This window comes from Plectropomus leopardus, chromosome 5 (genome assembly GCF_008729295.1).
Source record: "Plectropomus leopardus isolate mb chromosome 5, YSFRI_Pleo_2.0, whole genome shotgun sequence".
Lineage (NCBI taxonomy): Eukaryota > Metazoa > Chordata > Actinopteri > Perciformes > Serranidae > Plectropomus > Plectropomus leopardus.
In genome coordinates, this window is record NC_056467.1 from 24890930 (window position 1) to 24906363 (window position 15434).

Genomic DNA, 15434 nt, shown 5'->3' on the forward strand with positions numbered 1-15434 from the left:
GAAAAACACATGGAATTTAGCAAAACAAGAAAGAAAGAAAGAAAGAAAGAAAGAAAGAAAATGACTAAAGAAAAAAGTGAATAAAATCCAAAATATATATGTAAACATTATTGTTCTATATATATATATAATCATAGAAAATATAAATACAGTTTTCTGGACTTCTATTTTAGTTATTATTATTACTAGTATTAATGAAAGATTTCTAGTGATCCTCCCTCATCCTTTTTAGACCCCCCCAAAATTTTCAGGTTATTTTCTTGTCACCTTTTACTAATTTCCCACAATGTGTGGGACATTTCTTGCAAATTGGCCATTGTCTTTTCCCCCCATGTTTTTGATCAGGTTTCAAACTGTTAAATAGCTTGTTAAAAGGTGTCCGACAAAAGAAAAGTGACGGCAATCCAGGTTTCAGCGGTTGATAAGCATCAGTGTGTTACAAAGTTTGTTTACAATCACATATGTTTCATCACTTTCTCCCTGCTTTTAACTCCATGTATGCCAGCAAGCTAAAATTATAATTATGGAGAAGAAGGGCAATGAAAAACAATATTATGGTTCCTTGAAAAGTCATGGAAAGGTTTTTGAAATTTTGTCCCTATAAATGAGAGGGAACCATGCATGTGCGATCCCAATTTTTTATGAAATCCACCTTTTTTATGCTTTCTAATCCTGTTCTAACATCTCCATTCCACATCCTCAGATGCATCAGGGCGAATGACAGACACCGTGGTCCAGGAGAACCCTCTGTCCCAACAGATATCTGATGTCGTTAAGCAGCCGGCCTTTATAGCAGGCATAGGAGCTGCTTGCTGGATCATCCTCATGGTCTTCAGCATTTGGTTGTACAGACACCGAAAGAAGAGGAACGGCCTCTCCAGCAGCTACGCGGGCATACGAAAGGGTCAGTACATGCATGAAACAGAACACTACCAGGAACATCTATTTGAATTTCTGATCTGCAGCTCTGCTTTGAGGTTAGACACTTAGAAAATTTGGTGAGAAAATTGAAGCAGTATTTATTAGTGTGGTGCTGTGTTCACTTCCATTTTCTTCATCCCAAATTTTGCCAAGCTACCTCCCATCCTGCCTGTTGCACGCAGAATGCTGTCTTGCTCCAGGTGAAGTCTAACTGAAAGCACTCTCGAGTAGGGCCCTTTGAGATGTGATGGGAGCTCCCGCTGAGAGTGCTGCATGAAGACGTCTTTTATTTCTTTTTTCATACTTCTGTCACGCTGATTTTGCGAGGGTGTGTGAAGAGTGTTTTCAGTAAAGTACATTCTAAGGTCCAACAACTCCCCTTTTAGCAACTCCCTTCAGACTGTGCAGGGCGAGAGAGAAGGTCTTACCATAATGCCTCTTTATCAAGGACATGCTGACATTTTTACATGCTTGAAATATTCCTGCTGTCCTTTTTAAAAGGGGCCTTTAGATATGGAGGAGTTGAATTGAGCAATCCTGTTAAGGATCTACTTACCATATGTTTTGAAAAAAAAATCCAAGAATCCCTACCTGTGTGTTCGGGCTGCATTTTCAACCCTGTTAGAGTAGCTACAGCGTATATACGGTTTGTGCATCTACGATAATTAACCGTCTATAGTGCATACAAGTCCAGGTGCAGAAAACAATTCAGTCATTTATATATATGTACTATTTAGAGACAGAAGATAGTGTTTTTGTATATGGCACCCGTTTAGATTTGTAATTTTTTATTGATTTTATTTTGTTGTTATATTTATATTTTATACAGATTCTAAATCTCACTATTAGTTACTGTTGTTGATTACAAACCAAAGAACTGAGAGAGCATTTTTGGTCAGTTTTCACTGAATATTTAAAGGCGAACTACATGTTACACTTATGTTGTTGCATTCCTGTGTACTATTAATTAACATTAAAATGTTGTCGGTATTTCTTGTTATATCGTTATTGCAAAAATAACCTGAACTTTTTTGATATTATTTTACAGCTGTATTGCCCACCCCTAGTGTCTACTCACCATATGTTTTGAAAAGAATCCAAGTATCCCTACCCGTGTGTGTTTGGGCTGCATTTCAACCCTGTTCCAGTAGTCACCGCGCAACCCAGTGTGTTTGTACCTGACCTGAGTCAAAGTGACAGGGCTCGTGACATGCCCAACCTCTGCCCACAATAGTTAGAGTATAAGAGAGCTATTAGCCTTTCTCTTGGAGACTCATTTATGTGTGGGCTGGTTTAATGTGTGGCCTTGGGCTTTGCAGCTGCTGCCTGTGAGCGCTGCCTGCGCTGTCCCCACTCCTGGGCTCAGGTTTACTGCTGACTGCCAGGGTTAGAGGAGATCCACCCTTCAACCTTGAGATACACACAGACAATAGACTGACTTAGCTGTTGCTAATCTGTGGCTGTCATACTGAAAACACAGTGTCCATGTTCTGAATCCACTGCGGTCTAATAGTGGGAGGTGTGAGTCTTGTGAAAGTGAGAGACAGCTCAGCTAAGCTTTTTCTTAAGCTCTGTGGTCTTTTACAGTCTTTACACATACCTGTGTTGTTGATAATGTCAGAGCTGTCACTTTGTTTGGTAGACCCGATTCCAAAAAAGCTAGGACGCTGTGTAAAACATATCAGTATGCAATTATCCGCAAACCACTGTCAAAATTTATTTAGTTGAATACAGTACAAACACAATATGTTTAATGTTCATACTTATAGCATTTATTGTTTTTTGTAAGTATGCACTTACTCTGAATCTGATGCCTGCAACAGTGCATTGCATCACTTTTTCCATATACAACACTCAGTGCGTGTCTTCATACAGAAAGCATCTTGGAGTTGGCTTTGCAAACAAAGGCTTCTCCAAGTATTAGAATAAATTTTAGTCAGCGTGTTTAATACTTTTTCCCTGTATCATTCCACTTTTGGGTTGAATTCTTCATAAGTGTAGTTTCATTGAGTTTATATCAGTATCTAGTACAATTTCATGTGGAAAGCAACATTATCAACTGGTTTATTTATTTGTTTTACCTTTTTATTTATTCAACTCATAACACAAAGACAGTTCATAGAATGCACAACATAGAGGAGATGTTTACACTAATATTCACATGCTTATCTTACTTTAGATCTTCTCATGTCCAAATTCAACAAGAACAATACATACATTTTCAGTGGTGGTATAACTTTCCAAAATATACCTGTTAGATCAGCACATAACCCATACTTTACCATAGAGTCCAATGGAAAAAAACTGTATGTCAACAAGCATTTGCAAATCATTGCATCTGTTTTTACGCACATTTCAAACAGTGTCCCACCCTCTGTGGAATCAGGGTTGTATTGACATGGACATCCTCCCAAAATCCAATAGGACATTTGAAATGACATCATGATTTTATTTGACTGCTGTTAAGTCCGATAACACACTAATGTTATTGTGTTGTTGTTGTTGTTTGGTTTTAGAATTAGTATTGCTGTGATGAGATATGTGATACCTGAGATTTTTTATCTGAGCAGCTAGCCTCACAAACAATACCAGTATTCTTTGAACCAAAGTGATGTTCAAGCAGAGGCTATTCAGCGGGAACACACTGATACAGAATAGTAGCTTTGAAGACTTGTGCAGTAATGATCTGTGGCAAGGCGGCAGACGGAGACGACTGTAGGCTGAGGTTACCCTCTGACTTTCTGTGATTCTATATGTTGATGTTTACTCACATAGAACTCACAAAGCTCTTCAGGGGCACAGCAGGCAGACATGCACCCGCTCCTCCTCCTCCTTCTCCTCCTCGTGCACCCAGACCACAAGAGGCCACGGTCTTTGTTGGAACTGGTTACTAAGAATGTTTTGAAAAGAGTATAATTGCAACCACATGAAGCAACAATCTGCACTCAGGGTGAAATAGGCTCAATTGGGGCTTGTTTATGTGTTTGCTACAGTGTATGCTAGTGTGTTCTCAGGTTATGTATTTTAATTTGTAAACTTTAAAGAATGTGAAATAGCTTTTTCTCGTTTCCCTGCCAGTTAATGCAGTTATGCAAACCTTATGCCATATATGTGTTGACATTTTGTAATACAAATTTTATTATGCCATGCTGCAAAAAAAAAAAAAAATAAAAAAATCTAAAGATAGTCCAAACAAATGGGTTAAAAAAAAAAAAAACGCCCAAGATTGCTACAACTAAATTATTACTAAACAAAGAGACATAGCGCGGTTACAGCTTCATGTAGCCTGTGATCAAACATCTGTGACATTTTTGTGTCATAAAAGAACTCGATTTATGTATTTCAATCATGTTTGCATCTCACACAGCCTGTTTTGCCTACCAAGTGTTAGCCTGCCCCCTCTTCAAAGGCATTCATCAAACAGATCCAACTGCTCGTATCTTTAGACTTGTTTGAGCGTCGAGAGGAGAGATTCAAACATGATACGATGATTGTGGCATTTAGAGGACATTTTTTGGCACAGGTACTGCATGAATGAATTGTTTGAGGAAATGGAAATGTGACAACGGTGGTATCTTTCTCCTCAGATGTCTCTCTCAGATGTCTCATACTGGAGGTTGAAGGCAAACATTTCTACAGTGCACATATTTGAGTCGGTGCACTGGGTGACTACCAGCATGGTGTAATGTAATGCAATTCGTACTGTCGCGTTCTTCACTTCTTTAACAAAGAATATTCTATAAAAGACACACACATACCACACCAGCTATAACTGGATCTAAATCTGCCTACAGTACGTTGTTTTTCACAAGGGCCCCTTCTGTGCCACAGTGAGTGATTGAGCTGTGTGGGTGATGATATGAGTGTTCGGGATAGCAACAGATATCTCCCCGGTGTGTGACCCCGCCCAGTAGGCCTCTGGGTCAGGATTTGAACCAGCAGCTGGCTCAACACTCACTTTCCCCCAGTTGGGGTGCAGGGATGTCTGCAGGGATCAAAGACTAGGGGGCAGTGAGTAGCGTGTGAAGACAGGCTAAAATACTTTTTGAGGATTTGTGCAATTTAACAGAAACTTTGTGGCGACAAAGCCCATAAATGTGTAACAAGAACTTCCAGACAGTGCTTATGTACAATAATTTAATTCTGTTTTCTTTTTTTCTTTTTTTTGTCCCAACAGTGCCATCCTTTACTTTCACACCAACAGGTAAGCACTTTTTGGCTTATTACATTATATACAATTAGGGTTGCAATGGTATACTGGTATTAAGGTGTATCGTAGTATGAATATTGATGGTTATCATACTGCTACTGAAAAAGGGAGACTTTTTACCCATACTTCCATTTAGAAAATAGTTTAAATTATAGTAATTAGTAAAATAGTATAGTAAAATAGTAGTATAGTAAATTATAGTGAAAACTTAAGTTTTCATTACGCTTCATTACTTCCTTCAAGGGTCATCGTAACTGATGTTATTATCGTAACTTATGTTATTATTGTCATCATTAATAATAATAAAATTGTATATTGTTGTACTATGAAACTGTGATGTTTTCTGAGACGGTTATTGTACCGTAAAAATCTCATACCATTGCAACCTTATATACAGTAAGTGATAGATAACAGCCATCAACTGTAGAAAAGTGAGGGGCAGAGAGGGGCACTCATTGTGTACTGACAAAATGAGCCCAACGCTTGCACAGTTTTAACCTAAATTAAATGTTCCACCAAATGTTTGAGTTGTGTCAGAGCATAATGTTTAAAGAGAAGCAGGCCACACTACTGAGAGGCTGATAAAACCAGTGGTAACTTGATCAAAGGGCTGCTGGCAACCTCAGACGGGATTTAAGAGAATGACACACCACCAGCACTCCAACACACCAATTAGATAGGCAAGCGGCAGCGGAGCAAAGGAGGTTATCTGTGAATTGAAGTGACACAGCGTAAAATAGATAAAAGAAAAGCTCTCTATGCATCTCTATCTTTCTCTCTCGGCCAGTTTTCGTTTACACTCCTTTTTCTTTCACTGGTAGACTTTCATCTGCCTAAAGTTTTTTGTCCCCTAGAGGTTTGTCAGGGGTGTTGCCAGCACTCAGTGCAATGGCAAGTGTGAAACAGTGAATTGGTGAGAGGAAGTAAAAGTGAGAGCAGGAGAAGAGTGAGTGAGACAATACTGGACAGATGTGGTTACACTTGCTGATCCTGTCTGTACAGAGGCCGTATCTAAACAGTAGCAGTGTTGTTTCTGTCTGCCTTGACGGCTTGCAATCGGGTGGAATAATTTAGCAGTTGCCAGGTTGTTTCACAATCTGCTGGAAATCTTTCAGGTGAAACACACTCCTTGGTCGTGTCGTTCGGCATGTGTCTCTTTAAGAAGAAAATCCTTACCCTTGTACCCGGTGTTAAACCAGGATGTTACAGTGCATAATGCTGATTTCAATCTAGAATTAGACTGTGATACTTTGGTTTGCATTAAAGAGAGAGCTCCTCCTGATGCATGCAAAGGCCAAAAGCACACTTGCTGTTTTGAAAAATAGACACGGAATCGACACAGCTCAGGCCCGACCTACATCTCTTCCACCTCCTCTTCGCTTAGGAAAGAGATTGTAATTAAAGTTGGAAATGTATCTCTCCTTCAAACACCGGCAGCTTAGAGCTCCTTGAAAGAGTCCAACTTTGAGGGCGCCCGGGCTTCAAACATACTGAACGCCGAGCCAGACAACCAAAGAGCTCTGCATCTGTTCTTCATAAGCCTCTTACATATCCTCCGCCCTGCGCCTGTTGCTGTGTGTGTGACTCAGCTGAATTTTTGCCACACACATTAATTTACATGCTAACTTGAACGGATACAATAACACACGCTCATATAGAAAAAGTCCCCATCGTCACTCACAAAACTGACAATTCAAAATCTAATTACTAATTCGATTTTGTATGACAATAGAAAAGATGATGATGCTCCGATGGTTATAATAGTTGTGGTGAAATCATGTTGGTAACTCACTGTTTTCTCTTTTTTCAGTGGCATATCAGAGAGGAGGAGAAGGTGTGAGCAGTGCTGGAAGGTAAGAGTTCATTTATTACTTTTAGAAAGAGTGTGTATGTGTGAGTGCATATTTTAATTATAAAACACATTTTAGGAATTTTAATTGTGATTTGAGTGTATAAACGCATGCCGCAGGATGTTGAACCTCCATGAGCAGGGTTGGGCACGTGTACTTTTCTTCAGCAAACACTAGGGGGAGTGCTGTGACTTTCTTGGGAGCTGAGGAGGGGTAAGGATGTGCATTAAAGTATGTTATGGTAGCAGGAACAAAGCCCCGTGTAGTGTGCCAGGAGCCCATCCGCATCCTATGTGGTGGAGAGCCACATCCAACCACAAGGCTGTGCCATAGCGTCACTCTAAAACATTAATGGAGATACATGCACACACACATAGCAGTAACTTCCATACTTCTTCATGTGGAATGGTGCATTATGCACAAACAGTGAGATTTGCAGAATTACGCTGTGCAAAAATCAACTTGCTGCCTCTCATTTGGCACTTGGCATGTTTTCACACAGCTGGAAAACAGTGAAAATTGAGTATGCAGGAAAAAAAAGGAAGTATATATATATTTCTTTTAATTTGTCACCCGTCTATGTGTAATAATTGGCGCCTTCTCTTTACTGAGAGAAGAGAATGACAGTACTGACTTCGTGTACATTTTGTGTGTGTTGTTCATGTGTGAATGGATAGTTAGCTTGGAGCCATCATCAGTAAATCCATATTCATTATATTATCCAGTTCCATGATTGAATCCCACATGCAGCATGGCTGTGTTAGCTCTGCACAAAGACAATGGCCATTCAATATCAACATGCAACTACAGGGATGATTGAGGAGCTATTGTGAGATTGTATTTGGCTGTACAAGACAAATGTGTTCATTACCCAAAATGAATCCAAGAAATGAGTCATTTGAGAGGGAATGAGGAAATGTGATTCAGTGCTAATTCAGCATTGGGATATGCAAACGGTTGGGTTTTGAATAACGAAACAGTATATGGCTCGACTAGAGTAGGCTGAATTCTCTTTGTATGCCAGATTGATTCATTTCATGAGCTGTAGGAGGCTTTTTATTCTCAGCTCTTCTAACACTCAGTGGTTGGCCTGAGGTCAGGTTGTACAGTGGAATCCTGTTGAACAAGTGATCTCGTATTATATTGGGATTAAAGCCGACGAAATAGGAGCAAGATGTGGAAACAATAGAGATGGATGGTGTGAACCACTGCTCTGCATGAGTTTCTCTTCTGGTGCTCGAGTTTCACTAGTTTCCTATTCTGTACAGCTTAAAAAAACCAACTTTTTAAATGATAGAGATGTTGTGTGACACAATGGAATCGACTCGGGGAGCGTTTGTGGTTCACTGGCTGTTCAGGACGCACATTTCGCAACATTGAGAGTGAATTTTATCTGGCTGTTTAATCAAGGCGGCCCGCTAATGCTCACAAGGGCTCAGGGAAAGTGTCATCGGCTGCAGGCAAGTCAAGCACACACAATTTTTTTATAGTGTGTGTGTGTGTGTGTGTGTGTGTGTGTGTGTGTGTGTGTGTGTGTGTTTGTGTGTGTGCGTGTGTGTGTGTCTGTGTGTGTGTGTGTGTGTGGCCAAAAGGCAAAAAGTACTAAAGCCGGATTTTTCCTATTCTTAGCTGCTGGATAAATAAACTCTACATAATCTTCTTTCAAATATTATGTTACTGTGGGTGTTTCAGTTCATTCACATAAATGTCATTGTGGTGTTGGCTCAGTCTCTTACTATTGTTAACCATTTGGTCCCTTTTTTTTTCTTTTTTTTGGTTACAGGCCTGGTTTGCTAAACATTGGGGAATCTGCCACTCAGCCCTGGCTGGCAGACACATGGCCCAACTCCTGCTCCAACCACAACGACTGCAGCATCAACTGCTGCACTGCAGGCAATGGCAACAGCGACAGCAACTTGGCAACATACAGCCGCCCAGGTATGTAGTGTCGGCATTTCCATACATGGGCAACAACCAAAATAAACACTTGCCTCAAACGCCGTGATGCAGTGGTTGACAAAATAACTGTGGAGATAAGAAATGTTGGAGCTGAGGGAATCTGCAGTGCAAAAGGAAGTAGGATCAGATATCTGGGTTAGCTCCCAGGAGAGTTGTTCTGTGTATCTCTTATTTCTGTAGGTCTCCACAAGAAAAACCTGAAGAAATATTAGGATTAAGAGAGGCTGTGTGCTTGTGTGTTTGATTTATCTGAGGTTATAGTAGAGCTGTTTTAGGCAGGAAATAAAAGGAGCACACTGAGAGGGGCTTATGGCTCTACTCTGTTGCTAATCGAATTGCTCTGCTGATTTCCATACTGTTGTTATAGCCGGTAATGTAATTTCCCCTAAGTGCTCAGTTATTTAAGAAATGTGCAGCGGGCGAAGAGGTCAAGGCTGGACTGCAGACCGTGGGCCAGGAGCAAAGGATGAGAGAATGATAGAGGGAGAAAGGTGCACCTGGAAGACCAGATGGAAAAGGGGGGAGAGAGGAGTGATGAAGAATAAGTATATACTAAAACATACACTGAAATGTATGAGTGGAGATAGAGAGCGCGAATGAGATAAAGTAGAGTCGGGTAAGTGAAGAGGAAAAACGGAAAATAGACTTAAGGAACAGCACCAGGTGGCCTTTCAGTTTAGTCAGCACGAGTAAAATTGTCAACAAAAGGTAGCAAATTTGGCCTCAAACTCTGTAATATACAATATTGTATGCACTAGGCATGGGCGGTATCACGGTATTATGGTATTTCAGGGTATTTAGAAATCCTGAAGTTGTGATTTTAAATACTAATTATGATTGTGAGTTGTGATTAAATACTAATAATGCAGACCCTCATCTTTGTATCAACTTCATCCTGAAGAGGCTGTATTGAGGACGGTGTGCATGCCCGGGCCACACTACATGCGTGAGCAGTTTGTGTTCACATTGACAGTGTTTGTTGTTGCGGCACGACTGTAGAACTGCCTACTGTTATAACTACTGCAGTTCCACAATTTAAAGCACATACTCGACTCATTTATGAAGCCATGCAAGCCATTACATTGTCAGCAACAAGGTTCTGCAAATGTTTCACAGTAAAATGCCTTGTAATGTTGACAAAGGGCTTTTATTTTGAAAAAGAAACAGGAAAGGTTGGGTAAAACCGATAAATTTGTATTTCCTAAATGTCTGTGAAAGATAAAGACATTGAAACTGTTGTAAAAGGTGACATAGAGTCAATGTAATAATCAAAACACCCTTTTCCCCTATCTATATTTGCCAAAAACTGCATGCGTCATGCAGCAAAAATGGCAGATGGTGCTGCTCACGCCATCACTGTGGCTGCTCTAACCAACATGGGTGCAGAAAAAGAAAACCTATAGGTTCTGCGACATACAAGTCTTATTTTCAGTGAAAGAGAGAAACATAAATACAGAGAGTTTATGGTTGCATTTATCAGTTTATTCAGGAAAAAGGGTGTAAGAATATTACCTTTTGTTGACATCATGTGAATATATAATGTTTTGAGTAGACTGAAAATAGCAAAACAGCCTGCAGAACAGAGCAACCTTGTTGATCCATGGTCCCAGGGGGGCTGGTTAGCACCACGCACTGATTGCGTAAAATACTGTACACTCCAGTGAAATTCAAGGAAAGTATGAAGGTTGTAAAAAATAGATACCGTCCCAGCCTAGTATGCACATACATACACAGTGACCTGTCTGAAAAGAGAATAGAGTAACACTTGCAGCCAAAAACGTCAGCTTGGATGACACAGGACTTACTATTTTCACTTTCAGCTGTGACCCAAGTCTTAAACAACCTTATCCTCGGAAACTTGGACTGCAATGAAATGCTTTATGTTCTAAATTATGCACTTTGGGACCGTGCCTTTAAGGGCAGCCCATAATTCCTATCCAGCTGTTCAGCCTAATATCCATCCAGCCACTCAATAGTTTCTCCTTACTTCAAACTGTTCCCAATGAGGATTAATAATTCATTTTCTGGACTTTATAGGCATCAAGTTTAGTTTTTTCTTTGTGCTAATCACCCGTCTGAGGTTCAAGTGTTCAGCTCTACCTAAACATGGTGTGAGATGTTTAACAGGGAATAACAGGCTAAAGGCAGCCCTCACTCTCCGCATGACACCCTGCTGTATGACACTAAGGAGCTTGCCAGACGCATGCTTTGTGTGTGTGCCAAACCTAAACTCTGTGAACATTAAGAGGATCACTGACTAGGTGACAGAGCAAAGAAATAGGAGTTAATGTCCCTTTATCTCAGCCATAGGGGCGCTTTCACATGTCAACCTTTGAAGTGTCGAGCTGTTCTGTGCCGCTGAAATGTGAGGCGCTCGGCACGAGCAGCGTGCACCTATGGCCGTCCTTGGTATTTACCGCAAGGCTGGCTCTCAGATCTGCTGGAGGATTTGAATATTTTATGAGCCAGGGAAAATTGGATCTGTCAGTGGAGCTGTGCTTTTACTGCGCGCCTCATTCCAGGTCTTTGATACAGACATGTCTTTCTGTCCCTCTCAATGAGCAAAGATGCTCCCACTGTTAGATGGGAGAGAACAGAGATGACACCCACACCGAGTCATGGAGGAGACTGAGAGGAGGCTGAGTGGGAAAGGTGTAAAACCACCTGTGTTACTCACCTAAAGTAGAACATCATTTGGCCAACGAAACGGACTTTAATCAGGAACAGAAATGTCCCTCTGGTGGGCACAGTGATCTTTCTATAGCTTGAAATTATGTAAATGTTTTTCGGTTTCCTCAGCTCAGACGATACCTCATTGTTTCAAAGCTGTTACCAAACTGGCATACAGCTCCTAAACTGATCAGCAGTAGACGCGATTGACTAAATACCCTCCTCATGTTCTCTAGCCGACTGCATCGCCAATTATAACAACCAGATGGAAAACAAGCAGACCAACCTCATGGTGCCAGAGTCTGGAGTCTATGGAGATGTAGACTTGTCCAACAAGATCAATGAGATGAAGACCTTCAACAGCCCTAACCTAAAAGATGGCCGCTTTGTGGGTCCAGGGGGCCAGCCGACTCCGTACGCCACCACCCAGCTCATCCAGTCCTCCATCATGGGCAACAACGTTAACTCAGACAGGGGAACCGGAGGGAGCGGAGGAGGACTCCTGGGAGGAGGGGAGATGAATGAAAAACACTGCTGGAAGCCCACCTCGATGCAGCAGCAGAAACAGGAAATGGGCTCCCAGCTGCAGTACAACATCATGGAGCAAAACAAGCTGAACAAGGGTGAGTGTGTGGAATACGCTGCAGCCATGGTTAAAGAGGTCATCACTGAGCCATGATCTTCCTCCGCTTCATTTTCCCTTCTGTCCTCTCCTCTCCTGGCTCTTTGAGCCTCACTGTGGAAGCCTGTAGAAGATTTTCATGCTTACCTTGGTTCTGTCTCGCTCCTTTTCAGTCAACATAAGTGTCATCGCTCTTTCTTTCTGCCTGTCTGTATGGCATTCATGTAACCCCCATCATCACCCTCTATGCAATCATGTATAATCTTTGCCGCTCAACGTGGGCCGGGCCTCAATTGCTGTCGTTGTAAGGTTTCTGAGTCTCTTTGTGATGAAGGCAGGTGTGAGGGTTTATCTTTGGTGTCAGATTTCTGAAGGAAAGACAAAGATAACTCTTGGATCTTCAACTGCTTTGAACAAAGCTATCATCACCTTGTTGTACCTGCAGAAAGGAACCACATCTGGTGTGATAGTTTTGAGATTTTTGTGCAGCTGTTGCATGTGTTCACATACTCACCTGAAAGTTATAAAGCATGAATTGCATGCCTCGTGTTGTGTGTATTCATGGTAGAAATAATTTCACATTTCCTTTGAAAAAGTGGAAATGTCCCTCATTTCCTCATTCATTATAAAGTGGATGCTTTGCTTGTTTTTGAGTTGGCAAGATGTCTGCTGGGGGTTCACATTAACCATACGTCCCATTCTCCCTACCATCAGACCGCTACAGAGGAGGTGACAGCCCAATGCCAGCCACCATCCCCTACAACCAGACCCATGACAGCCATACTGGAGGCTCCTACAACAGCTCCGACCGAGGCAGCAGCAGTACCTCAGGTAAGAGGGTTGCGGCATAAAGGAAAAAAAAACAAAACAAGCTGCAGGCAGGGCGGTCCTAGGTTATTAAATCAACACCTCCTGATACTTTTTCTCTCTCATGTTGTTCTTGATGTTTTGCTCTTTTTAATCTAATTGCCAAAGTTTCCCCCCGCATTTTAATTATTGTGAACCATCTAATCCATACACCTCCCCAGCTCCATTTGAAAATCCCAATTTCCCTCAAAAGCAATAAATCACTTTGAGACACTAATAATGGATGCTTTAAAATGGTAATTTGGTTAATTTCCATGTCAACCTATCTTAAGGAGAAACTGAAAGGGAAATGCCTTCAGAAAGTGGAAAATTGGTGAACAAAAAGAGAAACATAAACTGACGACAGTGCCTCCAAACAAAGGCATGAGCACCGTGCCAAGCATTTGCTTGTGCCTTTCGTTTTCTGGGTGCAATGTCATCCAAGGAAGGTTTCAAGGAAATTTGATAAAAGGAGCTTTTTATTAATAGTGTTTTTTTGTTTTGTTTTCCTGTTTTCTATTTCATTTCTCCATTTGTCCTTGCATAGTTTGCATTGCTACCGTTAATTGGCTTTACTTTTATTCCAGTATGAAGCAGCCTAATTTCATCAGGGCCTCAATGTCTGTCTGCGGACAAGGACAAATGATAACACATTGCAGACGGCATGCAACACTGCCACCTTAATGCCATGTATCCATTCTGATATTGCGTTTGAAGTTCAAGCCATTAGGGAGAGGCCTTTAGTGCTCGCTGCACCTCACAGCTCATTGGTTCACAATTCTAATAGTTTGGCATTAATTGGACCCTTTTCGGCCGTTTTCTTTCTACCTTTCCACTTGGTACTTGGTAATACCGCTGTAGGGAAATGACTGTGTTTTATAGTGTTTCCCATCATTTAATAACTGAGCGGTATGTGTGCACACTTGCATTAAAGTGTAGGGTTGCATTAGCCTTTGCACTCTGGCGTGTAAAATGATCTTTTCTTTGTTAGCCAGTCTTGTTAATGCATTTCATCTGCTGTCAATTCCTTGCTCATTACCTGCGATTTCTTCAACATTAATAATTGATGTGTTTTTCAAAGTGAATTTGTGTCTAAGTGTCTTTGACTAATGGAGTGCTATTTTTTTCCATTTTTGAACAGGGAGTCAGGGTCAGAAGAAGGGAGTGCGCACCCCCAAACTACCCAAACAGAGCACAATGAATTGGGCTGACCTTCTGCCCCCTCCCCCTGCAAACCCACCCCCAAGTCGGAGCACAGAGGAGTACTCTCTATCGATGGAAGAAAGGTGGGACATGTCTGCACAGACACAAAGACACAGACAACCTGACAGGCATGCAGACACTCTATTTAAATACTAGTTCACTCTTCTTACCTTTTCTCCCGTTTCTCACCTTCATTGCAAGCATTTGCCCCAAGGGTTTCCTATCTATTAGTGCTAGGCTCACGTCAGACCTTGATAGAGGGATGCCATGAATATTTAGTTTGTTTCCCTGCCTTCAGTATATGAAAACATTCATGTTTTTAGTGAGTGATATGACGGTAACAAGGCCTGTTTCTTTCTGTTGGCAGCTGTGAACCAGACATGCAGTGCCCCATGCCCCCCTCTCACATGTACCTGCAGCCTGATGAGCTGGAGGAGGAAGAGGAGATGGAGAGGGGCCCCACTCCTCCCATCCGAGGGGCGGCCTCTTCCCCTGCAGCTGTGTCTTACAGTCACCAGTCCACAGCCACTCTCACCCCTTCACCTCAGGAGGAGATGCAGCCGATGCTTCAGGACGCTCCCGACAGCCATGAACGCAGGTAAACGTGCAAGCGTAACAAGTAGCAAAAAGAACAACAAAAAACCAGTGGTCAGCCTGTGTAAACATGTTCAGAAGGTACACCTCCCAAGTATTTTATATTCTCAACAGTTTTCTGTGTTTTCGCCCATTAACTCCAATTCTGTATTGCACCACACTCTTGGTCATTTTTCAAAAGCATATCTGAGGTTTGAGATTGATTTCTTACCTTCAGGGGAGCCATTTGCTTCAGCTCATTTCAGTACAGCATTAAAATCTACTCGCAGTGATTTGAGATTGTTTGAAATAAGAAATGCATCACAGTCTAAATTTTTGTTTCTTTGTCCAAAAAAACACATTGTGTGGTTATCCAGCTGTGAACAGGAACTTGTCTTTTAATGCATATAAAAATGAAGACATGACACATTTAGGATTAATTAAACCTTTTTAACGTAGGAAATTGTGGGAATTTCTGTTTTCATTTTGCTTATGTTGTTTCCTGATTTCTGGACAACATTGCCTTAAACTCTGAATCTGAGTTAAAATGTCCACTGTAAAGGATTTATATGGATATTTT

General features: G+C 41.4%; 1 protein-coding gene across 3 annotated transcripts in view; it reads left to right on the plus strand.

Annotated features, from left to right (window-relative positions):
* The window catches only part of robo1 (roundabout, axon guidance receptor, homolog 1 (Drosophila)), a 289841-nt gene that overhangs the window by 253254 nt on the left and 21153 nt on the right, over window positions 1–15434 (plus strand). For 2 of the 3 annotated variants that reach the window (XM_042486206.1, XM_042486207.1), the window contains 8 exons: window positions 704–904; window positions 5099–5125; window positions 6942–6984; window positions 8765–8919; window positions 11847–12233; window positions 12947–13063; window positions 14220–14364; window positions 14649–14879. In XM_042486206.1, coding sequence (XP_042342140.1) covers window positions 704–904; window positions 5099–5125; window positions 6942–6984; window positions 8765–8919; window positions 11847–12233; window positions 12947–13063; window positions 14220–14364; window positions 14649–14879 — 1306 coding nt within the window. The remainder of the gene's footprint in view (window positions 1–703; window positions 905–5098; window positions 5126–6941; window positions 6985–8764; window positions 8920–11846; window positions 12234–12946; window positions 13064–14219; window positions 14365–14648; window positions 14880–15434) is intronic. The other variant, XM_042486208.1, reaches the window with a different exon arrangement.